Source organism: Bos indicus, chromosome 10 (genome assembly GCF_029378745.1).
Source record: "Bos indicus isolate NIAB-ARS_2022 breed Sahiwal x Tharparkar chromosome 10, NIAB-ARS_B.indTharparkar_mat_pri_1.0, whole genome shotgun sequence".
In the NCBI taxonomy this organism is placed as follows: Eukaryota; Metazoa; Chordata; class Mammalia; order Artiodactyla; family Bovidae; genus Bos; species Bos indicus.
The window spans coordinates 76,057,135-76,074,925 of NC_091769.1; the positions used below are offsets into that span (position 1 = coordinate 76,057,135).

Below are 17,791 nucleotides of genomic sequence, written 5' to 3' on the forward strand. Positions count from 1 at the left end.
TACTTCATATGAAAATCCTTGACAAAGTGATTTAATCATCAAAATTTACCTTTTAAATTTAGGGTTGAAAGTTTCATCTGTAATTCTTATTTCTGTGTACGTCTGTAAACTGATTTTTCTTGCGTGGTATGTTTATAGGACCCACGCAGTAGACACAGTACCATTCTGTGTAATTCAGATGGCTGCATACTTCACCTAATTCATGATCTCCTAGTGTATGAAAATGATAAGCATTTCTGCCTGGAGAATAACTACTTAAAATATCAGAAAGGTTCATTTCGTGGTAATTTGTTATATAGCAATAAAAAGCTAATACAGGATTAATTTTTTTCTACAAATCTTGACTATGGTATGGTCTGTGGGATAAAATCATTATATAAACTATCACTTATTATATAAACTATAGCAACCTTATGTTGAGAAAAGAGCATAAGGCCTTGGTGTCTGATGGCTCAGGCTTCTTGTGATGAGTTCACCTACGCCTTAATGTGTGACTTTAAGCAAGTTATTTAGCCTGAGTTTCAGTTTCTGTATCTGTGTAGTATCTGCATTGGAAGGTTCAGCCTCAATGGTTGTACAAATATAGTGGTTTTAAAAAGTGAATTAAGAGGATTATGCAAAAGTATTAAGTATTATCTGATTCAATTCCTGGGTCGGGAAGGTCCACTGGAGAAGGGATAGGCTACCCACTCTAGTATTCTTGGGCTTCCCTGGTGGCTCAGATGGTAAAGAATCCACCTGCAATGCGGGAGACTTGGGTTCGATCCCTGGGTTGGGAAGATCCCCTGGAGAAGGGAATGGCTACCCACTCCAGTATTCTTGCCTGGAGAATCCCCATGGACCGAGGGAGCCTGATGGGCTACAGTCCATGGGGTCGCAAAGAGTTGGACACGACTGAGCAACTTTCACTTCACTATTTGGTTATTCAGTGGCTGCTTGGAGAAAGCTTTATCAACATAGTTCAAGGAGAAAAAAAAAAAAAAACAACCAAGAACTCAAACTATCAGGCATTTGAAAAATGATACATTCAACATTTATTATCTTTCTGAGCACAAGTTATTGTGTTAAGTAAATCATTCCAATTAAAAAAAAAATACACTGTTTAGCAGCTAGATTTCTAATTGCTAGGAAAACATATACTAGAAACATTCACATAGAAAAACTAAGCTTTTTTGCTGCAAGAAACAGCTAGCTTTAGAAGTTTTTTTTCACCTAAATGAATATTAAGGTGAGGATTACATTTTTTACATCAGATTAAGAATGTTTGCTTTTATTGAAAACAGATCAGTGCAGAGGATTCTCTCATAAAACAGACTGTATGATAAATAAATGTTCTCCTAGGAATTCTTTCCTATCATTTGCTCCCTTGGAGTGTATTTCTAACAGTCCTCTCAGTAATTTTGCCCAGTACAGCACACAGCTGTCATACATACTGTGGGTTACATTGAGCAAAATGTTGTTGGTCAGTTTTCTTTTTTTTTAGGTTGGCTTTAAAAATTCAGATCAGCCCAGCTGCCATTTCCTAGTCCACTAATCTACCGTCTCATTTTGGCAGTAGTCAGCATGGTTCGGAATTTTTCCCAGACCTTAAGAAATGCGTACAAGTAAAATTTCACACTTGTGTGACTGCCCCTTTTAGTATTTGAACCTCTGAATACAGTGCAGAAAACATCTCCGTTGTGTCTTTCTCACTTGTAACAGATTAGCAACGAAGTCCTGAAAAGCTCACCGTCGTATACAACGAGTAGAAAAATAGACGAAATTAATAATGGGCTTCTTAATGTCGAAAAGATGCTACAGCAGAAAAGCAAAAATATTGAGAAAGCTCAAGAAATTCAAAAGGTAACTTCCTCCCTTAGCTTCCTCCAGCATCTGGTGTATTCCCTGTTCATTAGTCATCACAGGGATCCTAACCCAGGTTTAAGGGGCCTCCTCGCTGACAGTGTCACCTGCAAAGCCTTGATAGAGAAGGTTGCATTTAAGAATTGTGATGTTTCTTCCGTAATGGGAAGAGACCCAGACTGCTGAGAGCTTGTGATTGTGAACCAGCCTTTGCACAAGGGAAGAAAAGTAAGGATCCTATCTTGGGAAAACTGACGTATAAAAATATTTCAATAGGATATGAATAGGATTAACAGCTTGTCTTTAGACTGCCAAAGGAAAACAGAAAAAAAATAAAAATTTCAAATTTATTTCCCATGCAAAATGTCTTAGGTTTTAGAATGGTATATAAACATAATATTCTGCCTCTTAACTTCTAAGTAAACTCCTGAGTGTGGAAAACATTATATTTTACACTTTAAGGAAATATTCTACTATGAATGGAAACTTTTAAAAATAGGGCTAAGAAAGACTTCCGGTTGTCCAGTGGCTAAGACTTTGTGCCCCCAATGCAGGGGCCTGGGTTCAATCCCTGGTCAGGGGACTAGATCCCACACGCTGTGACTAAAAGTTCACATGTTGCAAGTAAGCAACTAAAGATCCTGCATGCCACAACTAAGACCCAGCACAGCCAAGTAAGTGTTAAAAATAGTTCAGAGAATCCATCTTAAAAGTCATTATTACAGGGGAAAAACATTTTGTAATTATGAATAGTGATGGATATTTTTTTTTTTTTGGTTCCAAAACCCAGGATTATGGATTTTAATTAGACTTATTGTGGCAATCATTTTGCAGTAGATAGAAATAGTGAACCATTGTGTTGTACACCTAAAACGAATAAAATGTTATCAGTTCTACCTCAATTTTTTTAAGTTATCCTCGGAGAAGTCTTACTTCTTATCACTCCCCTTCCATCTATTCCCTCCCTGCAGTTAAACCTCTCTGGTTTCTAACTCAACCTGATTGTGTTCCTTTTGGTAAAAAGAACAAAATAATTATAAATATTGAAAGAAATAATTGTACCTGTTGTATGTGTTCTTCTTTCTTATAAGAAGACATTAGAGTGTGTATATTCTTTTAAAATAAGGTGAACAAGATTTGCTCACAAACAATCATACCTGCCTTTGCTTTGTAGCTCCCTCTAAACCAAATAAATGTGATGTCAAAGGATAAAAAATTAAATTAAAAATAAAAATAGGTCAGAATATGGCTTGCCATTGGACAAAACCCTGGGCTCTCAATAAGCAACTTAACCAGATTTTTTCATTTCTAGAAATTATGTTCTTATGTAGATATTAAGTAATAATTGAATGTTGCCTTTGAAATTTCCTCACCCCAGACAAGTCCACATTTGAATCCAGTCTATTGGTTTCTTGAACCAAAAGCAGTTGCTACTAATACATGTGGCTAGAGTTTCCTGCCTCTGCATTACTCTGAGTCAGAGTGATATTTTCTTTTTATCATTTTTTTTAACATTTATAAGAATTGTCTTCTAGATTAAGTACATATATATACTGGTCTAAGATAGGTATTTACCCAAGCCCTTTTAAATATAATGTTACCTCATCACTCTGGAAAGATTCGGTTAGGGTTATGTTGACCTTGTTTGGTGTCATTCATCTCTGAAAATGCCCAGGACTTTGTGCCCCCTTACAGCTAATTTGTACTGAAATGAATACAGTTAGAGTTAAGAGCTGGAGAAGGAAATGGCAGCCCACTCCAGTATTCTTGCCTGGAGAATCCTGTGGATGAAGGAGCCTGGTGGGCTGCTGTCCATAGGGTCGCACAGAGTTGGACACGACTTAGGCGACTTAGCATGCATGCATGCATTGGAGAAGGAAATGGCAACCCACTCCAGTATTCTTGTCTGGAGAATCCCAGGGACGGAGGAGCCTGGTGGGGGCTGCCATCTATGGGGTCGCATGGAGTCGGACACAACTGAAGCCACTTAGCAGCAGCAGCAGCAGCAGCAGCAGAGTTAAGAGACCTCAGAAAAAGTGTTTTCCAGTTCAGGTCACATGCTGTTGCTGGGCATAAGTGAAAAACTTTGACTGCAGTGTTGTCTCTGCCATATTGTTTGGGTAACACAAGTACAGACACTGTGTGAAAACTTAGAAATTAACGTATTCTTTCATCCGAACTGACTTATGCTTTTCATCTCCAGAAAATGTGGGATGAGCTTGATCTCTGGCATTCCAAGCTAAATGAGCTGGATTCTGAAGTTCAGGACATTGTTGAACAGGACCCAGGACAAGCTCAAGAATGGATGGATAAATTGATGATTCCTTTCCAGCAGTATCAGCAAGTATCACAGAGGGCAGAATCTAGAACCTCACAGCTAAACAAGGTATGGCTGTAACAACACATTATAGCTACGCAGAGCCAGTGGTGGTAGTGAGATGGGTTTAAAACAGAAATACATATTCAGAGGCAGCTGGTTTCCCTTGAATTGCCAGTTTTAGGACCTGAGGCTAGAGCCATACCATAGGTTCAAGTGGTCATCGAGGGGACAATATTTCACAGCTGGCAAAACTGGTATCTCAGTCCTACAACTAAATTCTACCAACAATGAGAATGAACTTGGAAGAGACATCTAAGCTCAAGATGGGGCCTTGATTGCAGCCTTGTGGCATCCTGAGCTGAGGACCCACCTAAGCTATGCCTGGACTCATACTCCATGGAAACTATGAGATAATAAGCAGGAATCCAAAAGTGAGACCACATAGGATTTCCCAGGCAGTCCAGTGGTTAAGACTTTGCCTTCCAGTGCAAGGGGTGTGGGTTTGATCTCTGCTCAGGGAGCAAAGATCCCACATACCTTGTGACCAAAAACCAAAATATAAAACAGAAGGAATATTGTAACAAATTCAATAAGGACTTTAAAAATGGTCCACATCAAAAAAAAAAAAAGAACTTTAAAAATAAGCCAGAGCACACAGGATTCTGGGTGAGAATTAGACTTCTCAAGAGGTAAGAGAGGCAGGCAATCTCAAGTATCCCTGGAGAGAACCAGAGAGAGAACATCATTCGGGAACAAGACACCCCACCCTCCCTCCAAGTAAGGGTCATGGTGGATGAGTTGTGCATGTGATCTAGCAGGAGCAAGGCAGTAACCTACTCTCAGAAGGACTGGGATGCTGCAGGACAAGGCCCTGGACAGGAAAACCAAGTGGAAACCCAGTTTTCAGAATAGAGCATAAAATGGGAACCAGACCAGTTGCAAAGCTAACTTGGAACCCATGCTGAGGCCTGTAGTGCCGGGATAGAACTTCTTCAATCCTTCCCCCTTGTGGCCAGGATTCAGTTTATAGATTGAAGGATTGAAAGCTGGATGGGGTGGGCAAGTGTCCCAGCTGTGGGGCGTGGAGCCCTGTGAGACCTGACACCACTGACTCACAGCAACCAATTCTTTATTCAAGAATCGTTTGACTCAAGGAGGAGGAATCAGACTGAGTTTGGTTCTGCCTCTCTTTCACAGGCCACAATTAAGATGGAAGAATATCATGATCTTTTGAAGAGTACTGAGGCTTGGATAGAAAATACCAGTCGTTTGCTGGCTGATCCTGCAGACTATGACTCTTCAAAGACACTGAGTCACCATGCTAGCACCCTTCAGGTGAGTGAGCTTTCACTGTTTCCTGGGTGTCACAGAATCTATATAATGATTAATGGCTTAGCCTGACCATCATGATGCTTTCCTCCCCGCGTCTTTCCTATAAAATACAACCTTATCCTGAAGCATGCCAAATGTCAGAAGGAAGTTTGGGAGAGTGGCAGGCTCTAGATAGGGGTTTTGGAGACCAGGATCTAGTTCTTTCTGTCCTCATGAGTATGTCATGATTTTATGAATAATTCACTGTGTCCTCCCTGGGCCACGGTTTTCCCCATTTGTAAAGTGAGAATGTGGCACTGAATGGTGGTGATGGTTTTGATCGTAGAATTCCAAGGCGGCTCCCAATAGTCCTGTTCCCTGGTGTACATGACCTGAATAATCCCCCTCTCTTGAGTGTGGGCAGGAGTATGAGTATGTGATGGGAGAGTCACTCTGTTGATTAAGTTACAGCATATAGAGATGTATATGGGATAGTCACTCCCATGAATACATGATTGATCATGGATATATGATTTTAAAACTCCCTGGTAACAGACTAGAATAAGATTCTCCTGCTAGATTGAATAAGTAAGACCTCATACCATGAGAGGTCTTCCCACGTGGTACTGGTGGTAAAGAACCCACCTGCCAATGCAGGAGACTTACGAGACAAGTGCTTAATCTCTGGGTCAGGAAGGTCCCCTGGAGGAGGAAATGGCAGCCTACCCCAGTATTCTTGCCTGAAAAATCCCATGGACAGAGAAGACTTGTGGGCTACAGTCCATAGGGTCACAAAGAGTTGGACACGACTGAGCACGCATGCATAGCATAGCATACTATGAAAGGACCCCAAGGCCAAGACCCTTGCTGCTAAGTCACTTCAGTCGTGTCCGACTCTGTGCGACCCCATAGACACCAGCCCACCACGCTTCCCCGTCCATGGGATTCTCCAGGCAAGAACACTGGAGTGGGTTGCCATTTCCTTCTCCGATGCATGAAAGTGAAAAGTGAAAGTGAAGTCGCTCAGTCGTGTGCAACTCTTTGCGGGTAAAACTAGAATCTCAGTCCTACAGCTAAATTCTACCAACAACCAGAATGAACTTGGCAGAGAAACTTATACTCTGATGGCACCTTGATTGCAGCCTTGTGGCATCCTGACCTGAGGACCCACCTAAGCCTGGACTCATAAGCCATGGAAACTATGAGATAATAATTTTGTTTTATTTTAAGCTGCTAAGTTTGTGGTAATTAGTTATATAGCATTAGAAAACTAATCTGTCGTTCCTTCCAGTACTAGCACACCATGATTCCAAAGTTCCTATCTCCTTCCTGGTGCTCCACAGATGCCCTGTGTTTCCATACTAACCTACAAAGACAAAACAAATAAAAGTCTTTTCCTACTCAGGGCCATGACTGCTAGAAATCTGGACACCAAGTGTTGGCTTAAACTTTATTGTGAAGGGATATTTCCCTTCTCTCATATTATTCAGCCATGAGAAAGAATCTCTTAGGAGAAGGTTTATCCTATAACAGCTTTTAGAGTAATCAGACCTCAAAGCTGAAATAGCTCCTTTTTTATATCTTTTAAGTAGCACAATGTGTCCCTGAGTAACAGCTGACCTCTGGGTGTTTGAGATTTGTTGGCACACTTTTTTCCCTATGGCAACAATTGTAAGGATATTGCATTTTCACCTACTTTGTTTCTTTTTACCCTTGCCTGTAATTGATGCCCCCACCTCTTGGGTTGATGTTCCACATATCCAAAACATACCATCTTTTATTTTATTTCAAATCATTTATTTATTTTTGGCTGCACCGTGAGTGGCATGTGGGATGTTAGTTCCCCAACCGAGGAATGAACCCATGTCCTCTACCCTGGAAGCTCAGAGTCTTAACCACTGGACCGCCGGGAAAGTCCTTCATCTTTTTGTTCTAAATCACTTGGCGGATTCATTTCAATATTTGGCAAAACTAACACAATATTGTAAAGTTTAAAAATAAAATAAAAAATAAATAAAATGTAAAAAAAAGTAAAAAAATAAAATAAAAATAAAAAAATTGGCAAATAGGAAAAAAAAAAAAAAAGAATTTTGCAAAGACGGAAGAGAGGAACGATGCTTGTTTTTTCCTCAAATTCTCCTTAGGAGTTTTTTTTTTTTTTTTAAACTGTACAAGAATGAACTCACACAAAAACAGCTGAACTATTACTGCCTTCTTCTGACACAGTGTAAAAGTGTGGAAGTGTCTCTCAAACTGTTCAGGATACCCTTCTTTGCTGGCCTTTGTTTAGGAGCTGGAACTGAGTAGAATTTAGGTTATTTGGTGGAAAAGTAGGGACAAGGGGACGTGCAGGCTGATACCCACAGAATGTAACCTAGTAAATCCCTAAATGGGAGATAAGTCACAAATAACTAGTTACATGTGAATACCTCACTTTGTTCCTGTTTTGAAAATAGTTGTCCTACTTTAGAATGTTGTTGTTCTTTAGTCACTAAGTCCTGTCCAACTCTTGCAACACCATGGACTGTAGTCTGCCAGGCTCCTCGGCCCATGGTATTTCCCAAGCAAGAATACTGGAGTGGGTTGCCATTTCCTTCTCCAGGGGTCTTTGCAACCCAGGGATTGAACCCGGGTCTCCTGCAATAGCAAGTGGATTCTTTACCACTGAGCCACCAGGAAGCCCTGTACTTCCCTTAATAGCCTGCAGCAAAAGTAGGATTTGGAAAAGATTGGATGAGAGCCCTGAGTAGCAGAGTTGGATATTTCAAGTTTGGGGCTACATACATATACTGCTGTACAACTCATTACTCCTAAAGTTATCTGCTTAAAACAAGAAACATTTCATATCTCACAGTTCATGTGGGTCAGGAATTCAGGCATGGCTTTACCTGAGTGCTTCTGGCTCAAGGTCTCTTAAGAGAATGCAGTCAAGGTGTCAGCCAAGGGTGTGGTCTCATTTGAAGGCTCAGTTTGGGTGAAGGAAGAGAGAGGATGCACTTCCAAGTTCATTCACGTGGTTGTTGTCAGGCCTGAGAAGATCCACTTCCATTCGCAGACAGGTGACCCTCTCTGCAAGACTGCCTCATGGTGTGGCAGCTGGCTTCCTTCACCATGAACAATCTAAAAGATATCGAAGAGCTCCCAAGACAGAAACGGTCTCTTACAATCTAATCTTGGAAGTGACAGCTCATCATTTCCACCATATCTTATTAGAAGTATATCAATAAGCTCAGCCTACAATCGAGGGAACTGATTATAAGGACATGAGTGCCAGGAGGTAGGGACTGCATGTGTGTGTGTGTGAGTTGCTCAGTTGTGTCCAACTCTTGTGTGTCCAACTCTTTGTGAACTGTAGCCTGCCAGGCTCCTCTGTCCATGGGGATTCTCCAAACAAGAATACTGAAGTGGGTAGCCATTCCCTTCTCCAGGGGATCTTCCCAATCCAAGGATCGAACCCAGGTCTCCTGCACTGTAGGCAGAGTCTTTACCACCTAAACCGCCAGGGAATCCCTATGAGCAAAGCTACTGAAAACAATGATTTACAAATCTTTGTGTGGACGTGTGTTTTCACAGATTGCTGGCTCTTACAGTATTTAGCTAGGTCAGAAACTGGCAAATTATTTTCCAAAATGGCTGTACCATTTTTCATTCCCACTAATAATATGAGTTCTAATTAATTATCCTGTATTTTTGTCAGGACTTGATATTATCTTTTACATTTTACTCTAGTGACATGTAGTGGCATCTCATTGTGATTTAAATGGCATTTCTTTAATGACTAATGATTAATTTATTTGAGCATTTATTTGTATACTTACTTGTCATTTGTACACTTCCTTTGTGAAGTCTGTTCAGTTTTTCTTTATTGCCCAGTTTTAAATTGGGTTGTCTGTCTTTTTATTATTGAATTATAAGAGTGATTTATACAGTATTCTAAAATCCAGTCCTTTATTAGGAATGTAATTTACAAATATTTTTTCCCAGTTTGTGGCTTGTCTTTTCATTCTCTCAATATTATATTTCAGAGATCAAATGTTATTACTTTGATGGGGTCTAATTAATAAATATTTTTTCATTTATGTATTATTCTTTTGTGTTGTATCTAAGAAATCTTCTTCTAACCCAAGGTCACTAGGATTTCCTCGTATCTTCTAGAAATTTTATAGGTTTAACTCTTAGTATGTTATGAAGTGAGAATTAAGGTTCACTTTTTTCCCTCTGGGGGTAGCCAATTGTTCTAGCACCACATTTTGAAAGGGCTCACCCTTGAATTACTTCAGTGCTTTGTTGAAAATCAATGACCTCTCATATATGTGAGTCTGTTTCTGGAACGTCTTATTCTATTGATCTATGTGACCAATATGATACAACTTTGATTACTATAGTAAGTCTTGCAATCAGGGAGCATAAATTCTTCAACTTAGTCCTTCTTTTTCAAATTTGTTTTGGCTAATCTGAGTCTTTTGCATTTCCATACAAGTTATATAAGTTTTAGAATCAGCTTCTGTATCTATGCAGAGGTCTGTTGGAATTTTGAGTGGGATTGAATCAAATCTAGATCAGTTTGGTGAGAATTTACATCTTAGCCATATTAACTGTTCCTATCTAAGAACATGATGTTTCTCTATTTATTCTGGTCTTCTTTAATTTCTCTTTAATGTAAATTGTTAAATTTATACCTGTGTATTTTTTGATGCTATTGTAAATAGTATTATTGGAAAAAGCATTGGTTTTAGTTTTGGTTTCCTTAAAGTTTTCTTCTGCTGGGATTTTGAGTGAAGTCAGTAACCTTATTAATTTTAGACTTGATTCTAGTCTAGAAATAACTAGATTTCTAGTTGCATGGTCTTTCTCATGTCAGTTATTTTTTATGAAATTATCTGAAGGCAACATTATCAGGTTGAACATTTCCAACAGGTGGCTGAGATATTTTGATATCTTACGTTTGAAAGTCAATGATTATAATTATCAAAAGGAAAAAAAGAAAAATTATAAGGAAGAATGTCTGAGAGACTTTAAAAATGGATGTTTTCCACTTTTATTTGGTTTTATCAGCTAGAACTCTTTGGTATCAAATTATTCAAGTGACTTCAAGCTATAAGGTTGTCTCACAGAAGTCAGTGACTCCGTGTGGTCAGGCCAAGGAGGACACTGGCACCGGGACTGGCAAGCCACCGAACTGCCTCTTCATTTCTCATCCCCACTTCATCTATGTATTTCTCCAAAGCCCATGTTCCCAAAATTACAAATCAGCCAACTGAATGGCTTTCTTGGCCCTAGTTCCAAATTTATAGAGGGATGGACTTACAGGTCAGGTGTTTCTGATTCTGTTAATGACGGTGGAGGAGCAGGGCTACATGCTGTAAGACAGCTGCTGCAAGCCCACTGAAATGGAGTAGACAGTCTATAGTTACTACTGCCACTGAAGAGAATGTTCGGTGTTTCACTGTTGTGCAGTCACTCAGTCGTGTCCGACTCTTTGTGACCCCATGAACTGTACCCTGCTAGGCTTCCCTGTCCTTCACTATCTCCTGGAGTTTGCTTAAGCACATGTCCATTGAGTCAGTGATGCCATCCAACTATCTCATCCTCTGTCACCCTCTTCTCCTCCTGCCCTCAATCTTTCCCAGCATCAAAGTCTTTTCCAGTGTTTCATCACAAAAGTGGAAATGAACAGGAGTTTGAAATATTGAGACAAATTCAGATTTTCTCTGATTTAATTTTTTTAACTAAGGTATAATTCGCATAAAACATTTATTAGTTTCAGGTGTCCAATAGAATGATTCAATATTTGTATGTATTGCAAAATGATCACTCACATTAAGTCTAGTTGACATCCATCACCATACATAGTTATAGAATTTTCTCTATTTTAAATTTTGATTACCTTGTTCCAATATCTTGCTGTTTCTCTCTCATTTTTCATGTTTTCCGTTATCTAGATGGCTTTGGAAGATTCAGAACAGAAGCACACTCTTTTACATTCAGTTTTCACGGATCTCGAAGACCTGTCAGCGATTTTTGAGACAGATGACTTAGCACAGTCCATACAAGAGTTAAGTCATCAAGTAGCAGCTTTACAACAAAGAATCATAGAAAGCCTTCCACAGATTCAGCGAATGGCTGATGTAAGTCGGCACTATAAAGATGTAACTTCTTATTTTAAGTTTATATTTCATTTAGTAAATTAGACTTATGCTGCCAATCAGTTCCTACAAAGACACATTGATCTGATATATATTTTTTATTTATGTTATTTTTTGAATGATACTTTACTTTGTGCCCTATAGTACAACTACAATAAAAAATCATATCCCCATTCTCAGTTCAGAAGTGGTCTTTTAAAAGGGAGGAATCTTGGTCAAATATGCTCAGTGTATTCTCTTTGTCAGAGAGGAGATATTATTGATTTTAAAGCACAGATTAGCAAAGAGGGAGTTAAAACAGACAGCTTCCCAAGACTTCCATGACCTATAGCAAATATTTTTTGAGAGGATGCTGTATATGAGCCACTGGACTTTTAAATAATTTTATTTATTTTAGCTTGAAACGTGTGAGGCATTTATCTAAGGATGGAGTCACACAGCAAAGGCAGATGCAGTTAGTCTTAGTAATTTACCTTTTACTTCTCAGTAACATTCCCTGCAGTACACTTAAGTAACTTCAGAGCATCATACTTGTTAAATATTCTTATTCCAAAACTGTTAAATGTGTCTACAACTTTTCACAGAAATTACCATAAAATGCATTATATACTTTTATATACTTTCTTAAATGTAAGGTGCAGAAAATAATTTCAATATGATTGAACTTCTCATAATATGAAGACATCACTATAAATTACTATAATTACTGCTTCATTTGCTTGTAGAGTTATGTTTGTCCTGTATTGAATGGCTCTAAATTGCTATAATTTGAAACCCTTTGTCGATTTCTATGTAGTTTTTTCTATTTCCTTCATTATTAGGCATACCTTATTTTTGCTGCACTTTATTTGCATTAAGCTCTAGAGATCTGAAGGCCTTCTTACAGTGTGAGTGGACTTTAAAATGCAGGTTTTATAGCACATATTCTTAAATATGGGGGTTTGATAGCAAAAATTGCAGCGTTTTTACTTTAATGTTTCGGCCATGTTCTAGAGGTTGAAGTTGACGGGAGAATAGCCACTGGACAAATGATCTATTGTTTATGTTAACCTGAGTAGGTTATAAGGTAATTTAATGATGCTGCACATGACAACAGTTTGTTAGGGAATTGGCAAGAAAATCTGTCAGTTTTCTAGCTCCTTGTGTGTTTGCTTCCCAAGGGTGACTGTATCATTCTACTTAGAGTAGTAAGAATTTTTTTTCAACATTAGACCCACTTGTATTCAAGTGTTTGAGCACATTCCAAAGATAAATCTAAAGAGTTTGCACATAATTGACAATTTACTTAAAATTGTTTCAGATGCATTCTGCTTTTGTTCTCATAGCATAAATAATTAAATATTGGCCTCTCGAGGATCTTTAACCCAGCAACTATATGCAGTGCTTTGTACTGTTACATGCCATTACTAACAGAACGGCGTTTTTATTGAAAACAATCTACATTATCTGTGAAGCACTTGGTTAGTTTTTAAGAGATACAAGTGGCAAACATGTTTTGGTTAAACGTGAAAATAAATGGCAACAAATTGTGTTTTATAAAGATGATTAACATATAATATGCTGTGTGAGTGTGTTATTTTGTTTATGAAATTCTAGGATGTGGTTGCCATTGAAACAGAAGTAAAATCAATGGAGAAGAAAGTTTCAAAAATCAAAGCTATCCTGTTATCCAAAGAAATATTTGATTTTTCACCTGAAGAACATCTTAAGCATGGAGAGGTAAGCATAGATCTGTTTAAAAATCTTTTCTCTTAGTACTTATTATGCTTATTTAAAAATATGTAATAATATGTGATTTAAAGTAAGAGCAAGATCAAGTTGAGAATGACTATAAGGCAATGGCACCCCACTCCAGTACTCTTGCCTGGAAAATCCCATGGACGGAGGAGCCTGGTAGGCTGCAGTCCATGAGGTCGCTAAGAGTTGGACATGACTGAGCGACTTCACTTTCACTTTTCACTTTTATGCATTGGAGGGGGAAATGGCAACCCACTCCAGTGTTCTTGCCTGGAGAATCCCAGGGACAGAGGAGCCTGGTAGGAGGCCTTCTATGGGGTCGCACAGAGTTGGACACGACTGAAGTGACTTAGCAGCATCATGTTTTAAATCCTATTCATAGTGGTCTCTGTATAAAGATCATTTTCCTATAAGTTATTTTTTCAATTAATTTCTTCCTAAAACTTCAAGGTTTGGCAGTTTTTCCTTCAAGTCAAACCTAAGTGTTTAATAGTCTAGGAGCTTATGCCTCTGAGTCAGGAGAACTGGGTTCCAGCCTCAGCTGCTCTGCCTCTGTGCCTTTACACGATTGGTTAATATTTCTTGGATTTGCTTTCATGACTATGCGGTGGTAATGCAGTGATTATGTTGGACAATTATAACATATACAGAGCCTCTAGCACAGAAGCTGGGACATACTGAACAGCAGGCAGATGTTGGTTCCCCCTCAGCCTATCGGTTAAGAGCGTGGACTTTGGGCTCAAGCAGCCCTGGGTTCTAATCCCAACCCTGCCTCTTTGTGATGTGCCCTCATATGGGTCTTCTAACTTCTATGAACCCAATTTCCTTACGTGTTTTTATCTCTGCCTCCTAGGACAGTTATGAAGATTAGAGGAAATAATGTATATGCAATGCTTAGTAAAGTGAATACTGTCTTATAATTTATTCACTATGTAAATCCAGATTTCTATGGACAGGATGTCATTAAGGTGAAGTAGAAGTATACTTTTGAGACTTAAGAACTTTGACAGGATAGTTATCCCTTCCGTGCAGTAAGCATGTTTTGAGGGTCTGTTAGTGGGAAGCCCTGTGCTGGGTGCAGTTGCTGTGAGAGTTAGTAAGAGGGCATTACCTACCTTACGTGGCTCACTGCCTGGCGACAACACAGAAAGCGAAACAATGGTTCTACGGACAGAGGTGGGAGGGCAGAAGGAAGGAAGGCTGTCCAAATGCGTCATGTTGTGCTGGAGGGCACGTTTGCCCCCCACATTCTTTCCGGAGACCCCCTAACTACCAGATCACAAGTAATATTAGTTCTTTTCAACCTGAGCTAAGAAACTGTTTCAAAGCTGTAAAGACAGACGTTTAATATTTAATCGACTTAAGAGTGGCCTTTTTGTCCCCCACTTGTGTACCATGTTTATCTAAGGTGATACTGGAAAATATACGTCCCATGAAGAAAACCATTGCTGAAATCGTGTCTTACCAAGTGGAACTGAGGTTACCCCAGACAGGAATGAAGCCTCTGCCTGTGTTTGAGCGGACAAATCGGCTTTTACAAGACATAAAACTGTTGGAAAACGTGACTCAGGAGCAAAATGAGTTGTTAAAGGTGAGTGGCTTGTGATGACAGCCAGCCTGTTGGATGAAAATGTTCAGCAAAAGCTGGTTTTGTTTTCAGTTTTAAAGCTTGGGTAGATCAAATTCCCATGACAGTAAGACACTGCCTGTGTTGATTCTTTTTGGTCTCTTCCAGTATTATTATCCAGGAGCCAGCATTGATATAAGAGAGCATTTTATTGTTCAAATGGAGCTAACATGATTTTTTCTTAGCTCTTACCCTTGTTCTGGTTGAAGACATTGAAGCATAGTTATGGTCTGTTTCATTCCATTCTTTAATAATTGAAGATCTACATGGGTAAAATGCTATGGGAAAAGATTCAACCTGCATAGTGCATTTGCAGTCACATGAGGCCAACAGACCCAACAATAATCTCTCTATACATCTCAGTTGCTTTCCTTTTAATCATTTCATTTTATTACCAACATGATGCAGGTCAAGTAGGCACTTTGCCATTTTATTTTTACACGTTAGGAAACTAGTGTCCAAAGGTTAGGTGATTTGATAAAATACCAGAGTTAACATGTGTTAGGATTAATTTATGTATGAATAAGACAAAAATTGGGGTTTCTAGCCTCCTAGTATTATTCTTCATATTAGAGTCTCTTCTTTCTAACTGATGGCATCTTCTAGCCTCTCCCTGAGGGCTTTCTTTTTATTCTTACATTTTGATTGATCTCAAGCCAAAGAATAGATAAAAATTGCATTTTACTTTGGTTTGTGTTCCTAGATCAACAACCACTCCTATAGGGAAAGAAAGTTCCTGAAACAGCCATGGACTTTTCAACCCTCTTAGTAGACTCCCACATTCTGCCTACTGTTCTTGATTAGGGGGTCAGGGTAGGAGAAAAAGTTATTTTTCCTCCTTCCCACTCATACCCTAGTTATAGGAAGAAAACTGCTATCTCCTTCTCCCTCTTCAGTTTCATTCACATTTGGTGGTCACTCTGTTCTCCTAAGATTTGAGGATATTGTATCTCTGGTTTGAGTCTTAGCTCACAGTCTCTCTGCCTAGCTACTAATCTGTTGACGTTATTTCCTAACACCCACAGGGGATCTGGCACTCAATGTACTATTTTTTTTAATAATATAAAGAGAAAACAAAAAGCAACGATAGAAAGTTTGATCTGTTTTTCATCTTTTTGTGTTTTATTGGTCTCTTGGTTAGAAAAAGAAAATAACAGTCCTGACTATGCTTTAAAATGACTCCTTCACAAGATGAAAGGGGGAAATAGAAGAGGAAATTAGGTTTTGTACCAAGTTAGATATCAAGCTGTGCTGCTAAAATTTTCCATCTTATTGTGTTAGTGGAAATCAGATATCATCTCAGGTATTTCAAAGCTAAGTAATCTGATAGTAATGCAAATCATAGAATATGGTGCATTTCTTTTAATTTCTAGTTAGATATTGTTGTAAGTGCTCTCATTGTAGAAAATAAGACAAATTACTTTTGGGGGGAGTAATGGGATGCAGCTCATTACTGAGGGCTGGGAAACAGGTGTGTGCAGTGAACATAGTTATTCATTTCCAGCCTGTGGCTAAAATTATAGTTAAATGTTAAAGAAAATATAAGGAAGAATTCTGTGTCGACCAGAAACTTTGTAGTTTCAAAAGGCATTTGGTTTCATTGTGAAGCATACCAAGGAAATATCCAGATCTTCTTTTGAAGTCCATTTCTTTGACTTTCATCACACTTTGATTGTATCATTTAGCACACTGGTAGGTTCAAGCTCTTAACACCAGATTCCAGATATTGTTCTGGTCTGCCTTATTCTTCAAACTCTCAAGCCTCAACCTCTTACCACAAAATATACCTCACAGATCCCAAAGAGTACCAGGTGAGGATGAGTCTGTACCAGGGAAATCTATCATTTCTCAAATCACTTGCCCTTTCCATTCTCAGTTAGGATTGTCACCTCTTTGTGTAGAAATATGACAAGGAATATGTATTAAATGTCTTACGTGACTATCAGTAATTTCATAAAACTTAGCCTCTTTGTTTATATGCTATCAAATGCGTCCCAGAATAAGCCCATTACACTGGGACAACTTAAGAGCAAATGTATGTCTGATTCCACTCCCAGCATTGCCCAAGGTGCTCTGGCATCTAGTAGAGCAAGTCGGTCAGGTGCCAGCTTTGCATATGTTGTCCTCTATGTTGAGACTACCATTCCCTATTAAAAACTGTGTAGTTGTGTATTTGATAGAATTGATTGGAGTTTAGAACAGGGTTAGACATTGAAAGGAACCCATTGGTCTAGTCATTGGATTGTAACAGATTCTTTTGGGGGATTTATTTTATAGATAGCCATAAAACAGACAAATGAATGCAATGAAGAAATGGAAAAATTGAAGCAGATCTTAAATAATTATCCAGCTGAATTCTCCCATGAACATATGTCAACAGACCAAGCTGCCAACCTGTCACAAGTACAGGTATGTTTCTTTCATTTCATCTGTCTCATTCATTTGTCCAGCAGTTCATTCACTTTCTAAGCTGTTGATATCTAGAAACCTTTTTGATGATCTGGTGTATTTCCTACTTATCTCTTTCAATTGAAGGTATTTTATGTATATGATTACTTTCTATGCCTATTTCATTAAATAGGCTATTATATAATTATCATAATGAAAGTCTCTTCAAGTATCTTTAGCCTCAACTTGGTGCATTTTGGCTGGTACCAAAGAAGCTGATGTTACACACGGTATTGGACAACCTGACTTCCCAGCTAGCATTCTGACATAGGGGTCATGCAGGCTGGGCTTTAGAGGTAAAGACTGAATGATGTTGTAATAAAGAGTTCCATATACTAAGCAGTCTCACCATATGCCATA

The 17,791-nt window shown here is 38.7% G+C and overlaps 1 protein-coding gene across 9 annotated transcripts in view; it reads left to right on the plus strand.

Moving 5' to 3' along the window:
- The window catches only part of SYNE2 (spectrin repeat containing nuclear envelope protein 2), a 325,236-nt gene that overhangs the window by 188,075 nt on the left and 119,370 nt on the right, over nt 1–17,791 (plus strand). For all 9 annotated transcript variants that reach the window (XM_070796701.1, XM_070796700.1, XM_019969038.2 and 6 more), the window contains 7 exons: nt 1,702–1,842; nt 4,046–4,228; nt 5,360–5,497; nt 11,416–11,601; nt 13,216–13,338; nt 14,765–14,947; nt 17,261–17,392. In XM_070796701.1, coding sequence (XP_070652802.1) covers nt 1,702–1,842; nt 4,046–4,228; nt 5,360–5,497; nt 11,416–11,601; nt 13,216–13,338; nt 14,765–14,947; nt 17,261–17,392 — 1,086 coding nt within the window. The remainder of the gene's footprint in view (nt 1–1,701; nt 1,843–4,045; nt 4,229–5,359; nt 5,498–11,415; nt 11,602–13,215; nt 13,339–14,764; nt 14,948–17,260; nt 17,393–17,791) is intronic.